The sequence below is a fragment of the Squalius cephalus genome (genome assembly GCF_949319135.1).
Source record: "Squalius cephalus genome assembly, chromosome: 19".
Lineage (NCBI taxonomy): Eukaryota > Metazoa > Chordata > Actinopteri > Cypriniformes > Leuciscidae > Squalius > Squalius cephalus.
The window spans coordinates 11,420,063-11,436,930 of record NC_137140.1 but is presented as its reverse complement, the minus strand read 5'-3'; the positions used below and the strand labels follow the sequence as shown (position 1 = coordinate 11,436,930).

The window sequence follows — 16,868 nt, the reverse complement described above, 5'->3', positions numbered from 1 at the left end:
GTCACGACAATGTGTGAGACCAGAATAAAATGACCATGAACAGACAGTGCATGGCAGGTCATTGAGACCTTTTATTCGAACAAACAAGAAGGAATTGTTATGTAACTGCTCAGAGTTTTGGGTTGAAGATCAAAATGCTGCTTTATTGTGACAATCCAGAATCGTAATCCATAAAACAGGCAAAATGTCAAACACATGGGCAAACAATCCAGACAAGCAACAGGGCAGAAAACACAGGCAAAAAACAAGGGTAGTCCAGAAAACAGGCAGAGAATTAAAAACCAAGACACATGAAACTAGGCAGAAATGCGGTGTAACACATACAAGAAAATCAAATCATAACTTACTACATCTACAATGGCTATACAGTCAATAAATCTATTTAATCTATCAAAAATGTAGTACTGCTCAAATTGATGTTTGCTGCATATTAAGTCATTTACTTCCATAATTATTTATTTGTGAGCTATTTTAACTCATTTAAAAATCCACCTGGACACAAAAAGCAAGCAGAGAATCCCCCCCCCCCAATTTCCATTTCCTTTGATTTCGCTTAATCAAAATGATCTTCGCAGCAATCCTTCTGTAGCCACACACACTTAAGTTCACCTGTTTAAGTTACCTTTGCGTATGTTCACAGCGCTTTTGTTGTGGAGGTACATGGACAGGATAATCAATATATATTACAATTCAATTAACAAATGATTTTAATGACAATAAAATAAACCCCCTTTATGTATGTGTGTGTTACATGTGCTGAAACGTTGTGAATGGAAGTAAGCCAATAATGAATGTTAGACATATTTTCAAGCAACAAATCAGTGTGTACTTTTACTAAAAAAATAAAATGTTTTGCCTTTTTGACCTTTTCCAGACTAATAAGCTTTAGTATTTTTTTATTTTTTTTGTCAAGGCATTCCTGTAGCTCAAACAGTAGGGCATGGCATGGCACTATCAACGCCAATGTCACGTATACCCTGAATGCAAGGTAAGTCACCTTGGATAAATGCATCGGCTAAATATGTAAATGTAAATCTAATTCAGTTTGGTTTATATTGGGCAGGGCCAGACAAATTAAAGCTGTTCATTAACCAAAACAATCAAAAACAACCCACCACAATTAGCTCTTTATGATGTTTTATTAACAAAAATCAGAAGGAGCACATTCAGATAATCTACCCAATCAGCACAAGGAGGCCTATATATAAATTGCAGACTCACCTCTGTCCCATGACAGTTTTCGAGCATCCCTCCTCCACCCCAACTCACTCCTCACTCTTATCTGTTCTTATCTCAGCCAGGGAAATGGGGGAAGTACTCTGGGTTATAAGTGTGAACTGGTGGAAGACTTTTGAAACCACCTGACTCTATTTATATGCTACCACAATCTATAATAAAATCTCAACTCATACAATATTAAAAAATGAGCACAAACTCACAAATACAGATGGGGACAAACACTTTATTTGTTGGCCAAACAGTTTGATAGGTTGTATGTCTTTAACATTTTTGCTCTTTCATACAGTAAATAGATTTTATTTGTTTGTTTGCTTGATAATAATCTACAATTTTGCTGTAAGGCTGTTTACTGTAACTTTTCTATTGTGATAAATTACCCAATATAGTGTGACAACATGCCCCGATAGCAGGGTCAATACGTGTTAAATGAATTGCATGTTTCTTCCCGGTCATTAACGGTGGAAATGTTCAATAGTGTTTTCTGTAGCACGGTATATGCCTATTGAGAAATGGACATTCAAATATGAACTGTATACCCAGAGAAATATTCACTGAAGTAAATTGTGTGACTGCTAGCCCTGGTCTACATGATATGTTTTTATGAAATTAAAGGTTATATAAACAATGAAAGTGAAATGATCAACATTTGTTGTTTGTAGAAGCGTCTTCAGTAAGTCATTGGTTAGTACCACAAGCTCAGCTTCACTGCGTCTACTGCGCAGGAAAGCTGGTCTCTACGGCAACAAGAGGGCAGCTATTTTGGGCCGTGAGTAAACTGGTGCTCTGTTACCCAGAAACATCCAGCATTGTGAAGAAAGAGCAAAAGAAATGTATCTCAAGAGGAGAAGTTAACATTAACGACACATCTCCTCTATATTCTTCATCTCAAACTGTTGTTAGAAATAAAGACCCATGTGAGAAAACATCCTTATAATGTCAAATGAATCCTCATGTGAAGAACATGACATAAGTAAAGTGAAGAAAAAGGAAATGAATCCACAAGCACATAAAATGCCGCCTTCTTCATGCTGAGAGTCAATGGCAGCCCACAGAACCATGTGGTAAAAAGTTGAAAAGTGAAATTTGGCACATTGAAAGACGAGATTCTGAACATTCCTGACGGCCCCTTCTCAAACACTATCTTCTATCTCAAACACTTCAGCATCACCAACAAGTCAAAGCTGCACTTTTTTTAACCAGCACTTGGTAACCTTGATAAATGTTGTGGTGATTATGCTCTGAGGTTGTGTGAGCATTTAGTGCTAAAAAATATATTTCATAATTATGTCCTTAGGTCAAGTCACATTTATTTCTATAGTGCTTTATACAAAACTGATTGTTGCTAAGCAGCTTCATATTAATAATCAGGAAAATAACAGTGTAAATGTTGTCGAATTCAGTTGATCAAACACTCATGCAGAGTACAATTATATCTTGCAGCATAGCATATTATTAGAATAAGAAGCTGTGAATATGCATGAACATGCAGTTGTGGGTTTGTGTGAGAGAGGTGTTATCTAACAGAAGAGATTAAGTTTGCATGTAAGCTGTGTGAAGGGTTTTCTTCATTACTATGGTAAGAAAGCACAGATGGGAGGATTGTATGCTACTTTTATGTCATCAGATTTGTGTGGTATGGCTGCCCATAATCTTGGTACAAATACTGTCATGGAAGAATATTATCAAATTTCTTCAGATTTGAAAACTTTGTTGAATTGTGAATTTTTTTTTTTTTTTGCTTTATGATTATATTTTAGTATTCTGTGTTGTAATGCTAAAAATCGTAATCATTTGATAGATATTTCGATGCAATAGAGTAAAATTCACATCCTGGTTGTATTATTATGAATGAGAACCTTAACCTGTAATCAGTCTTTTAACTAGTGGCTAAGAAGGTTCAGGATAAAAGGATTACACAAACAGCTATATCCCTTGACATCCACTTTTCCCATGGCACACATGTATCTCAAAGACAAATGCCACGAGAGAACTCCAGCTACTGCAAAACACGAGATTTATCTCCCATGATAAAACAAGAACAAACACACAAGAGTATGGTATCTGTGTATACAGTATTAACTGCTTACGCAGTTATTTTCACTTTAAAGCTTATGATATGCCTTCATTTTGCTGTTAAATTAACAGTAAAATAACAATAAAAAAACAAATAAAAAACACTTCTAAGGATTGATATTCAAGATTGATCCAGCCATCTATAAAATCTGTACAAATGTTGAAGGCACTTTATTTTACACTACGTGTACTTACGCGTACTTACGCAGGTATACTTAAGAAAATACTGGGTAATATAAGGTACCTACAGGGGTTAAAGTTAGGTTTAAGAGTATAGGTTCGGGGTTAGTACCAAGTTTCTACCCAGTTATTGTAATTACTGTAATAAGTTAATTGTATGTACATGGATAACTGGACTGTAAAAGGAAGTGCTACCAAAATGATAGTCATTTGAACAGAAAATGCTACAGTAAAAAAATATTTTTGGTTAACTTTAATTTACTGTATATGGTAAAAAAAAAATACATACAATTTTAGCCGATCATGCAATCTCTTAGGAACGAACCCATGACCTTGGCGTTGCTAGCACCATGAGCTATGCGATTGCAGAGAATTATTTAAAATGGTAAATTATTTATGACTGAATCAACCACACAACATTAGTTTGCCTAACGGAAGTTATTTTTAAGGGTCAGATCAGTTAAGTCACTTTATTTTCAGGCCAGAAACACTTCAAAAGTGCAGCCTCACTGTACATAATTAATGTGTGCTCTTGCGCTACTATGGCAGTATCACACCTCAGTGCTCAAGCGGGTCATTAAACCAGATGTGTTATAATTCTGGTAGCAGTTATAAACATGTCAATAGTAAATTGCAAGACTCTATGACAGTATAAGTTTGTTCAAGACGCATATGTTTGAAAAAAGCCATTATTTTTGCACATCCATTTGATGACCCTACAGAAGTGAAAAACCTTCACCTTCAAGGTACCAACTGTATTTTTTCAGCTTGAGTGTTCTCTCTCATATGGGTTTGGTGTATGTGCATTTGTGCCAGTACTTACGAGTGCCATCGAAACGAGTTGCAATGGTGTCCAGGAAGGTGTTCTGGGGTGCCAGCAGCCCCTTCATCACTGGCATGATGCCCGGTTTCCAGAGTCAGCAGATGTTTAGGGGAAAAGCATCAATCTTCTTTACATCCCAAAGAAAGGGTGGCCAGGGCAGATGTGAGGTACAGCAGAGAGAGTGCATCCTAAAAGAGCGAACGTCCCCCCAAATGATGACTCCTCACTGTATACTTCCTCAGTTCAGTGAATGAATGATCAAGAAACAAACAAATCCCTTTCCTTATTAATGCATACCGTGATGAACACTTCCACTTAGTTCCTTATCCTCTGTCTTCCCTGGTGAGTCTCTCTCAGCTGTGTACACCTGCATGACAGGAGAATTCACAAGCCGTGCATCTCTAAAACGGTCTGGGTTTGTTTTTGTTCTGTAATACACTGTGGCAGAGCTACAGAGACAGTTACATTTGTCTTCACCCCTCCTTCTCTGGCTCTCTCTCTCTTTATCCACACCCACTATTCATTTCCTCCAGTTCTCCTCAGCCACTGAGAGCACACACACACATTCTTGAAAGAAATCGATCCCACATACTCATCTTTACATATCATTCCTGTACAGTCATAATAAAAGTCTTAATAATGGTAATAATAAGTATTTACATGCATTTTCTTTTTCAATGCACATACTCATAATCCATTATACATTGATTTATAAGAATTAATGTGGCAGTCATATGATTCCATTAATGTATTTATAAAGATGCAACCAGCATTGCTAACATGTTATTATATTATAGTTACAATGACTTTTTAGTAATTCAGATTTATTTTTGTCAAATAAGTGAAAACATGGTTATTAATATCCGTGTTGTGTTCTTATAAGTACTTATTGTGAGTGATAATACAGTTACTATTACTAACCTCTAAATTCATCACTGATGGCTTTAAGTAAAGTGAAAACATAAGATGCAATTTTCCTAAAGCAAATGTTAAGAAATCACAAAGATTGGCTCACTATACATTTTAAGTTGTTTACTTGTAAATGTAACTAATGAACAATAATTCCTTTAATAAAATAATGGGGGGGGGGGGGGGGGGGGGACATTAATATGAATCATTAATCATTAATACAAACAGTTGAAAAAAGTATCTTTTTTAATGTTACATACTAGCAGAACACTGCAACAATAAAAAAAAAAAATATATATATATATATATATATATATATATATATAATTCCAAACTGCTATAAGCAATACCATGCATATGGCTGAGGAGATATTGATTTTAACAAATTAAAATGACCATTCATGACCTCTAATGCAAACATTAGCCATTAAAGACATAATTGATAACTAATTGGTATACAGCAAACAAGTGTCTCTGGATCTATTTTATATTTGATAATTTATAAATCAGTGTATAATGGATTATGAGTATGCACATTGAAAAAGCAAATGCATGACAAGTAATTATAAAAATAATATAAATGTAACTTTAACTCTCCTTATAATGAGTCTTTATAAATATATTGATAGAATAGTAATACTTCCTTATAAATAAGTATAAATGGGGCTATAATTCATTATAATCATGGTCCTCATAGAAAATGTTGCCAAAACAAAACTTCCATCTGTTCATAACCAAAGATTTTAATTTCTTGGAAATCCCTGGAATGACTTTGCACAGTATCCATTGACAGATGCACTCTTGTAAATCCTCTCTGGGTCACCAAAGGTCACCACTATGTGCTCAGGACATTCAACCCTGCCTCATTTATACAGCAAATGGATCTTATGCAGAATGAGAAATTTAATTACGAATAAAAGCACTTAGTTAATGGTAGGTCCATTGTCTATGTCAAATTTATTAATATAACACTATTAAAAACAGCATGAGTTTACTTGAGTCAATGTACTTTACAACAATTAATCAAGAGCCTTAAAATAATAATTAGTGAGATCTTTGGACAAAGGTGAAGCTGGCCAATTAGGAAACTGAGACTGAGCCAGTGGGATTGAGGACCACTGCAGAGCCAGAGGGATGGCTCTGGAAGGATTGGAGACCCAAGACGAAGCCAGAAGAATGGAGGTCCGAGGTGGAGCCAGGGGATCACAGACCAAAGTGGAGGATGGGGAATGAGGGACCCCAGTAGAGACAACAGGATGGAGGATCACAGTGGAGCTGAGGGACTGAAGAGCCAAGGTGGAGCTGAAGGATTAAAGGGCCAATGTGGAGACAAGATATCTGAGATCACAGAAGTTTTGGCGGGGCAGGAAACCATGATAGAGTGGGTGAAGCTGGAGGTCCTTGGTCCCCTGAGTGTCCATCACCCCTGGAGGGATGGAGCCATAGTTGGATGGAACCAGAGAAGGAGGAGGGGCTGGGTCTTGGCAGGACTAGGGAGTATATCATGCTGGACAGAACCAGCGGAGGAGGAAGGGTAAGAGTTAATTAACCCAGACTGAACCATCAGACAATGAGGAAAACCTGCTTTTATGGCCGGGATAATGAAAATTGTATCTACCTCAAGCAGGATTATAGGGGTGGGCATAACAGGGCTCCAGACTAACATTTGAGAGCAGTGTCATTGGTGTCACCAAGTTTTAAAGATAATGCCTACAACACCTGCTTTGGTAGCACTGGAGGGGGGAGGCATGATATTAATCATAAAATTGTTGTATGTATGGGTCTATGGCAGGCTCAGGGTCTGTTGTAGACATTTGCGCAGGCTTAGGGTTCATGGTAGGCATGTGTGCTACTGTAGCTCGAGGCCCATAGCTGTGTGTGCTGGCTTGAGGTCTGTAGTGAAGAAGATTGAGAGCTCCAGGGCTGGAGTGGCTCAGGGATGAGCTCTGGGGAGCAGTGAATTGGAGGTCATCCTCCACCATCACATCATTTGAAGAGCCAATTGACAATTTTTTTTAAAAAAATGACAAAACACCATTGGCAAAAACCATCGGCATGTACTAATTACATCAGAGGGTGCTTTAAACCTTTAAATCAAATGAGAAGGATAAGCTGGACAACCACTTGATACATTTGTCTGTCTAATCAGTTATAGTCATTGATCTAATTGCAGACGTTTTATTAACAAACACAAGAGGATAATCCTAGTATGCGCAAACATACCATCTTAACAAAAGCAAGATTAGACACTAAACTGAGGAAACAAAGGGATATTTATACAATGAGCTCAACTAGAAACAAGTGATGAATAATGAAATATTTTTGTAGGCCAAGCCTAAGTTTCACTCTGCAAAAATAATTTTCCGGATTTTTCCATTGACTTTTGGACGATTACAGAAAATAAGCTCTGTGACTAACAAAAGTTTATGATTGTTTCACATTTTGTTCACGTTATAATCTTCACAATCAAACATTTTTAGTTGTACATTGCACCACGGCATCATCCGATGTCTAGAGCCCTAAGACACCTGCTTGGATTAGATATAAGCAATACAAATAAAAGTTCCCAGCACCGCGCTCCTGCTACTTGAAGGATTTTCTGCTTATATCTCACAAACGCTGCAGCCAAGAACCCCGAAACATGGGTCGATCGGAGGTCCATTTGGCCCCATCCACAAACCGTTCATCGCAAGCTCCGAGATCCCCCAGGTGACACAACAGCCTATTTATTAGCAAACAAATCTATTTCAATATAAAATATCAAAATCAATATCAATTTGCGGATTATAGCAGCAACTTCTCAACAAATTTGGTACATGGCCATGTTTTTATATTATGTAGGAACTTTTCAATTTTTGTAATGGTAATCCATTTAAAATTGATGCAATTAACAGTGATTGGCCTCTGGCAGCCATGTTTGTAGGTGTATTTGAGTGAAATTTAAGAAAATGCTAGCATTTTTGCATTCGGCATATAAAAGACTATTAGTCAAAATAACACCCCAATTATTCATTGGCTCTTTGCAATGCTTAGATGCTTCTAAAACATGTTGATAACTTTTTGTCATGACGGTCTCAAGACGAAGTGAGTCAAATTGCAAATCAGATCAATGGGCTAAGAGGAGTTTAAAAAAGTAGATTTTTCAGTAAATGGACAAAAAGTTTTATTGACGAATTAAAATGATGAGATCTATGTTTTGTAGGGCTTGAATGAAGGATTCAAAGGAAACATTTGGCGTAATTTAATTAATAAGAATTGTCATATTTGTAAGTGCTAAACTGACTGATGAATATCTGTTTCAATGTTAATTGCACATAATTTGGTTCTATTAGATGCATAGTTTGTTATTTAACCATGATAGCATTGCAACTGTCACATTTCACACACTTTATATCCGCAAACAAATCAATCACACATGGGACTAATAAAACTCAATGAAAATGCTGGAGTCTTAACTCATTCTCATTGTCTTTCTTGTAGCGAAACTTCTTGCAGTACTGGTGTGATGCACAATAACTGGTGTGTAAATTCCCCTTTCCCCTTCAAACTAAACATGTACACTTCATTCGGATTAATTTCACTTCAATTTCACATTAATGTTGGAATACAATGTGAAGTCCACTTCACAGGGTACTTACAATCAAATGAAACAATCCTAAACACAATAGGTAGCAGCACCTACAGTATAATACCAAGGCCCAAACAGCTGAAAGGCATTCAGAATCAACTAGAAAGATTTATTATAAATCTTTATTATAATTTAACATAATATAATCAGAAATAGTGCAAATATGTGAAAATGATTATAACATGCTATCGCTGTCAAACTGAAAAATAAAACATTTACGATTTCAGTCTGCAACCCAATGTCAAGATTCTAAAATACAGTACTCAATCCACTGGTAAAAGAGAAGTTCTCGCTGTTTCTTGTGGTGGTAATTTTAGCCAGGGTCATTTTTATCAGGGTTCGTCTAATCACAGAAAACCACTAGAATAAAGCAACCATCACAAATAGGGCACTGCTAAAAATATTAACCTACATACAGTGAAGAACAGAGGACCTCAGCCAGCAGAAGAACAAGGGCATAAACCTACAGCACACTCCTCAAGGGGTCTGTGCAGCACAAGCCTCTTCGTGTCTAATAGTGTTTTCCACACCACCAGTACAGATTTTCAAGAAACTAGAGAAAAAAAGTGCTCTGTGAAATTCAAAGGTATACACTATGGTAACTGCAGGTTACTTGCAGATAAGCTATATTTTAATAACAACGTGAGTTTGGGCTTTGGCTCAGTTTTTCAGTGTGGATAAATATGAAGGTTTGTGGTATGCAGTACCATACTCATGGTTATAGATTTTTTTTTTATCAGAGCGAATGTCATTAATGACGTCAAAACTCGCACCTTCCAAAAACGAAAAAAGAGAATTATGGTTTATTATGGGGATTATGATTTTGTGACTGGTAACACTTTACAACAATATTATATACTACATTACCATTTACATACAACATGTATTTTCCTACATTCTAGACAATGCATTTAATGAATATCTGTTTTTATATATTCATTCATCTTGGTTAATGTTATTTTAATAAAATACAACTTGTTCATTGTTAAATTATGTTATTTCTTAATGATGCTATACATCACTTTAATATTTAAATGAATTAGTACTCCATAAAGTGTTGAGACATTGGAGAGAGAGAAAAAAATAATATTTATTGTTTGTTTTTAATGAGAATTGGTCACTGTTCTATCATCACTGTTGTTAAAACACTTCATTCTTCAGATATAAAACAAAATAAAAGAACAAAAGTCAATTAATCCAACATGTTTCCAATATGGTTGAACTTGCATTTTTCCAACGTGTTAAACTATGGGGTATCAGACAGGGATTGGAAGCACGAGCATCTTCCATTGCCAACATTAGACCAATATGAATTTTGTTTCCATGAGTCATGGTCAAATTTCTGCATACAGTGCAGGAACAGTATATTCGATTTATGTCCATTTTGTCAAGGCACATTTATGTGGTCAAGTGTAATTTGAATGTACATAGACAATCAGACATCTTTTTGGTCCATAAAAATGGACATGAAGTGACCAAAAGTAAATACCAGAAGAACCATGAACAAAGAGAAAGAGTGTTTGGACAAAGAGAACAAAGAGAAAATCTGGAATGATTTTCCTCCCCTTTATTCACCTGTCTCCATGTTGGCATGTAACAGCCACTTTTCATAATCAAAACAAATTTTGTTCTATATTATGATCACTGTTTCATGTTGATCCACAAAAGATTGTTTGACCAAATGATGCACTCTGTTAGCACTTCACCTTTGATTCATGATTAACCCTTATCCTCTCCTCCTGTACCTGAAACAAATCCTTCCCTCGCAGTTCAGAATGACCCCAAAGCCATAAAATTATACTACTTTTGTCCATAAAGCTTATATAATTTTTTATAATTTATTTGTACATTTTTGAAATAAAACAATCACAAATAATACAAATACAGATTTTTTTGGGAGATGTTTTATTTACCTCTAAATTACTTGATTTTATCAATAATTCAGAATACTTCATATTATTTCACTTAAATACAAAATAACATCTCAAAAAGTATCTAAAAAAAAAATTCTATAACACATTTCATGGCTCTTGCCTTTAGATGGCATTATGGCTCTATATGGAGAAAATTAACTGTTCCCCTGGGTCCTAAAGTCAGTTATTCATTTTTTTTTCTCCCTTCAGTATGCATCTATTTAAACATTATAAAATAAATTTTTGGTAAAGTTTTAGCATTTTTAGTTTTAATTTTCAGAATTGTTTAGGTTTGTATTTATACTGAAGTGTCAGAATTTGTAATAATTTAAGCTAGTAAGGTGGGCAGCAGAAAAAATAAAAGTTGTGCATAGTGTTCAAATTCTACTACTACCACTTCACAATGTGTGTAGTCTGCATTGTGACTGAGTTTAAATAGGAATTCCTAGGTGTGTGTATGCAAGCGAGTGTGTTCTGCATCGGGGATGTTCTATAGTCTCATGCCTTCATTTGTGTGTGTGTGTGTCTGTTTGTGTGTTTTTTTGTCCTGGATTGAGCCAGATTTTTTTTTTTTTAATATAGATTTTTTTGACAAAAAAAACAAAAAACATTTCCACCCAATTCCTATGGGGGTCAAATTGACCTGCAAGGGAAGGATTTGTTACTATTTTTATTACAATCACATAAACACCTTTAAACCAGTAAAAAAATTCTCCCAAGGTGTTGGACCACTCCGATGAACACTGAAAGGAAAATGAATTTCGGGTCAAAATGACCCAAGGAGAGGATGAGGTTTGACCTGGCAAGAATAACAATTCTAGGCTTCAGTATGCACACAATCAAACATATTAATGGTTTGGTTTATTTGACAATTTTTTTCTCTTTTTAAAACATATCAACAGTGTGAATTAGATTAACAATCATCGCAGATTTATACACAAAACAACAACCAAGAAAGATAATTAAGCCTTCATTAAGGGATGCAACTCCCTTCCTATAACATCCTACTTTTTTCTTTCACTTTCTGCTGCCCTACCCTTCATCACTATCTCTCTCCTGACGCTCTCGCTCTCGTCTCATCTCCTTCAGTTCTTGCCGGTACTTCCTTTCGATGAAGCGCTTCTGATGAGCCATCTGAGGAAAGTTATCTGCAGAAGACAAGAAAAAAACATGTAAATTAGAAAATCTGCACTCTAACATTATTTCCATTACATGTTTGCTACAGTGCACTTAAACCTAAAGTGTCATTTCTGCACCACTAGCAGCACCAAATTAAATTGCAAAAGTAACGTCCATTGCTCCCATCCCATCAAACAGGTGTCATTTGGCACAAGACACTGTGGTATTTTTCACAAAACTGTAAATGGTTTTAAAAGAAACATTCTCATGTAGGAATGATTAATAGCTGTGATTATTGATAGAGAATGACAATGTTTATGAAGCTTTTCACAAAATCACCCACATTTCTCCAGGGCATCCATGGCTGCACCCATCTCAGCTTGTTGAATACTGTTGGGATAAAATGGAAAGTTATAAATGTTTAGTAGCTCAAACAATTGATCATTATCATTCTACTGAAAGGATTACATCCAGCATGGATTTAATGACCCAAAGAATCTACGGTAGGGATCTTTATCCACTTTTTCTTGACAGCCAGATATTATAAATTAAAATTCAAGGGAGGCCAAACATTTTAATACATCTAAATACCAAATTCTTGGTTATAGAGCCTTCAAACATGGCAAACTGATGACATGGTTTGCAATTAGAATGTTTTGTAAAGTTTAAAGTGTTTGGCATTTGCCAATGAGCTCACAAGATACAGGTAACGCGTGTCGCAGAAGCTGTGCGTATACAGAGCGGGAGCAGCACACACACATTGTGCTTTCACACGGGCAGTGTTTGTCACACACAGGACTGCGGCTTTTGTACTGCAACTACAGATGAGTATTGTCCGTTCGTCACATTTTTCAGGTGTTCTCTGACGACCACTGTCTGTCGTGTATTATGATTATATCATTATATTTATGATGGGCAGCATACTCTGCTGCGATGCGACCGTGTTCCCCTCCTACTGTCCCATACACATGTATATAAAATGTACACACACACACACATATATACATACATATATACACATACATACATATATATATATATATATATATATATATATACAGTACATACACACACACATATATATATATATATTTTTTTTTTTAACATGATAAAAGTAATCTTCAAGTTAAGATATACCTCTAGTTTTATTAATTTAAACAGACTTTTGAAGTATGGGCAAAAACTCCTAGCAATGATTTTTTCTAGTTTTTTTCTTTTCTTCTTTCACAGAGCTGTATGTAATATGGTGATTGTGAAACACTGAAACCTCACATATGATTTTATGGTGAAATGTGTTATTTTTCATGTTAACTCTTTAAGCACTCTGGCTTTAATTCAGATTGATCGGTGCAGCAAAAATATACTCTCCCCCGAAACGATCGTGGCACAGCTGCTTCTGCTCTGCTCTGCACTGCTGCTCACCTCGGCATCAGTGTGAATGCTCTAATCTGTTAATATGCGTAGTGAAAATATGCTCTGTTTAGGTGTCCAGTGTGAAAATCTAATTTGTGAGTTAGTGGATTGTCCATAGTATGTGTGTGATGAGAGTTTTTTTTTTTTTTTGTGTGTGTGTTGAAGTTAGGGTTTCAATTTTGCCATCTTCAGGTGTGAAAGCCAAAAACCAAACACTGCACTTCAAAAGAACCACCTCAGTCACACAAGATGGTAGTTTGATAGTCTGGGGATATTTGCACAGTATTTGCAGTTCTGCTTCAAATTCTGACTTAAATAGAAACAGAAAAAGTTTCGCTAAAGCTGACGAGACTCCGAAGTAGAGAGTTAGAATAAAGTATAGAATCAAGATTGTATGACCTCCTAAGGATATTGAAAACTGAAGTCTGATTGTGTCAACATAAAAAAAACTGAAACAATCAGAAGACCATATCATATCTTGGAATAAATGAGGTAGATGGGAAAATGTATGCATCAGTGGTTTGTGTGAGGGAATTGAAGGTGATAGTGAAGGTTTTCAGATCTTCTGAAAGAAGAAAGGATAGAAATAATGAGAGTTATAAACTCAGTATCTGTACAGTCAAAGAAGCAGAAAAGGGCTGAAGCCAGAAGACAAAGACACAACATTAGCATAAACATTGGTATGGTGTGGAAAGATTAGATGACAAAGAAAAAGTTGCTTCTTTTTTGTAGGACAAGTAAGGGAATTAATAGTAGTTTAGACCACTCTTAAAATGCACCAGTATCAGTGTAATTTACATAAAACTCATAAAAGTTTCCTTTGATACGATCATGCAGATCCATGTCGATAAACGGCATTGTGGTATTAGTACTTAAAGTACACGATCAGATGTAGAAAGAGTACTGAAAAAATATACTCAAGTAAAAGTACAATTACTTTACAAAAAATGTAGTGTGAGTAGAGTAAAATTACTTTTCCAAAAACCCAACAACCATCTTGAGTCAGAGTAAAAGAGTAGCTTATTTAAAAGTGCTCGAGTAGTGAGTACTGAGCTGCGTATTATACCCCCTTATAATAAACACTGTACACTGCACTTTAAAAATGTAGAAACAGTGCACATACTGTATTTCATATTATCTTTTGTTGTTTGTCAGAAAGAATGAAGAAACTCTATCGTCCAACAGTTTTAATTTTGACTGCCAACATTTATAAGAGGAGATACCCAGCAATGTAGCAATGAGGGCAAAGTATTAAATGAATGTATTATTAGTACCTTGGTCCTTTTCCACAGCCAATACGTTCACCTTTGAAATACACTGCCACTGTGTAGGTCCTGGCATGCGAGGGTCCAACTGTCTGAAGTGTTCTGTAAAACAAGATGAAGAGCATCACAATGGAGATGAACCAAACCACTTAACCGGAACAATTAAGTGGATTTGTGGTCACATTATACTATTATTTATCATATTTATCAGAATAAAAAAAGGAGAGGATAGGACTTTAAACAGTCCAGTGGCCTTACAGCAGTAAATGTAAGTAAACGTATAACAACATGCCTTAAAACTACAGAAAAAGTATCACAACTCATCCAATGTTTGTAAAACGGTTAGTTCCAATCCTTGATTCTGATTGGTCAATAGCTATGTTTTATTCACGATAAAACACGGCTATGACCGCTTCACCCAACGGTTCTATGTATCACTACACAACACCCCTAGCAACCACTCTTGCACTCTCAACCACTCTTGCAATAAAGTTATACACTCCCGCAAGTGTATAACTTTCTCACATACATACAGTATAGCAAGAGTTCTCAAGGTCCACTTTGGAGGTTACCTCCAACCCTAATCAAACACACCTGAACAACCTAATCAAGGTCTTCAGGTTTACTGGAAAGTTACAGGCAGGTGAGTTTGATCAAGGTTGGAGCAAAACTCTACAGGAAAGTGGACCTTGAGGGCCAGAGTTGAGAACCATTTCAGTATAGTCACATAGTGATATACTATATAGCAAGTCTCAACTCTCCAGAGATGTTTGATTAGGTTCAAGTCCGGGCCACTTTCATAGAGTTTGCAGTTTTAAGGTCATTATCCTGTCGGAAGGTGAATTTCTGGCCCAGTTTCTAGCACTCTGGACCAGGTTGTCATTAATATCTCTGTATTTTGCTGTATTCAGCAGCATTTTCTACTGTGACTAATTCCTGCCACTGAAAAACACCCACAGAATAATGCTACCACCACCATTCTTCACTTCTGGGATGGTATTGAAAATGTGATGAGCTGTGCCTGGTTTCCATCAGACATGACGATTCGAATCGAGGCCTCAATTCCAAGAATCTTATTCTCAGAGTCAAAGTGGGATTTAATTTTTATTACGGAGTAGAGGCTTCCATCTGGCCACTCTGCCTTAAAGCATGGATTGCTGGATCGTTGCAGAGATGGTTGTCCTTCTGCAAGGTTCTCCCAACTCCACACATGAACTCTGGAGCTCAACCAGATTGACCATCAGATTATTGGTCACCTCTTACCAAGGCCCTTTTCTTAAGATTGCTCAGTTTGGCTGGACCACTAGCCCTAGGAAGAGTCCTGGTCCATCCAAACTTCTTCCATTTAAGAATGATGGAGGCTACTGTGTTCTTGGGAAACTTCAATGCAGCAGAACATTTTTGTAGCCTTCCTCAGATCTGTGCCTCTACACAATGCTGTCTCTGAGCTTTGCAGTCAGTTTCTTTGTCCTTGTGGCTTGGTTTTTGTTCTGATATGTATTTTCAGCTGTTAGACCTTATATAGACAGGTGTACACCTTTTCAAAGTGTAGAAACATCTCAAAGATAATCCGGAGAAATGGGATTTTATTACAAGTGTAGCAAAGGGCTTGAGTACGGATTCAGTTTTCTTCTTTCTAATAAATTTGCAAAGTTATCACAAATCTGGTTTTTGCTGTCATTTTGCGGTATAGAGTGTAAATTGATGTGGAAAAAATAGCATAAGGCTGCAACAAAAAATTCGTAAAAAATAAAGGGGTTTGAATAATTTCACATGGCACGGTGTTCGTATAGACTGAATGTGCCACTATACAGATCATGTCTTTTCTGTGCAGCAGCATGCCGTGTGAAAATGCAGGACCTGTTTTCCTGTGATTTACATTCTCTAAGGCCACATTGTGTATTCCTTTGTGTCCAGATACTGTTTGGGCTCACTGTAAATCTCTTAAAAAAGATAATCAGGTGGAAAGAGATTAAGAGGTGAATGGACAGAAGCTTCTTACTTGTATAGAGGAATGTCTGGCTCTTTGCCCTCTGTCCGCAAGGTTAAACAGCACTGTTGTAGCTGCGATTTTGGATCATTCCAGTCCTGGTTCAAGATAAACTCCTGAAACAATAATTAAACTGGTCAAACAGCAGTACATTGAAAAATAAAACATTTTTATATACAAATACAAAACAATCAAAAGATACAGCAGTTATTTTAGGACAAAAGCAGACAGACTGCACATGTCCACTGGAGCAGAGCTGAAGGCTTTGAATGTGGATTTGGATGTGTAGGCTAAGACCAGAAACGTCTCATGATGA

At 36.3% G+C, this 16,868-nt stretch overlaps 2 protein-coding genes across 3 annotated transcripts in view; both read right to left on the bottom strand.

The window, feature by feature from the left end:
* kcnh4b (potassium voltage-gated channel, subfamily H (eag-related), member 4b) overlaps positions 1 to 4,755 on the bottom strand; it is a 52,115-nt gene extending 47,360 nt beyond the window's left edge. The window contains exon 1 of the mRNA XM_079850722.1: positions 4,316 to 4,755. Within this exon, the coding sequence (XP_079706848.1) occupies positions 4,316 to 4,391 (76 nt within the window). The 5' untranslated portion in view covers positions 4,392 to 4,755. The remainder of the gene's footprint in view (positions 1 to 4,315) is intronic.
* Positions 4,756 to 9,920: 5,165 nt separating this feature from the next.
* Positions 9,921 to 16,868, bottom strand: part of drosha (drosha ribonuclease III) — a 38,345-nt gene continuing 31,397 nt past the window's right edge. For both annotated transcript variants that reach the window (XM_079850720.1, XM_079850721.1), the window contains exons 28-31: positions 16,565 to 16,668; positions 14,572 to 14,664; positions 12,228 to 12,274; positions 9,921 to 11,913 (exon numbers count right to left, since the gene is read on the bottom strand). In XM_079850720.1, the coding sequence (XP_079706846.1) occupies positions 11,798 to 11,913; positions 12,228 to 12,274; positions 14,572 to 14,664; positions 16,565 to 16,668 (360 nt within the window). In that variant the 3' untranslated portion in view covers positions 9,921 to 11,797. The remainder of the gene's footprint in view (positions 11,914 to 12,227; positions 12,275 to 14,571; positions 14,665 to 16,564; positions 16,669 to 16,868) is intronic.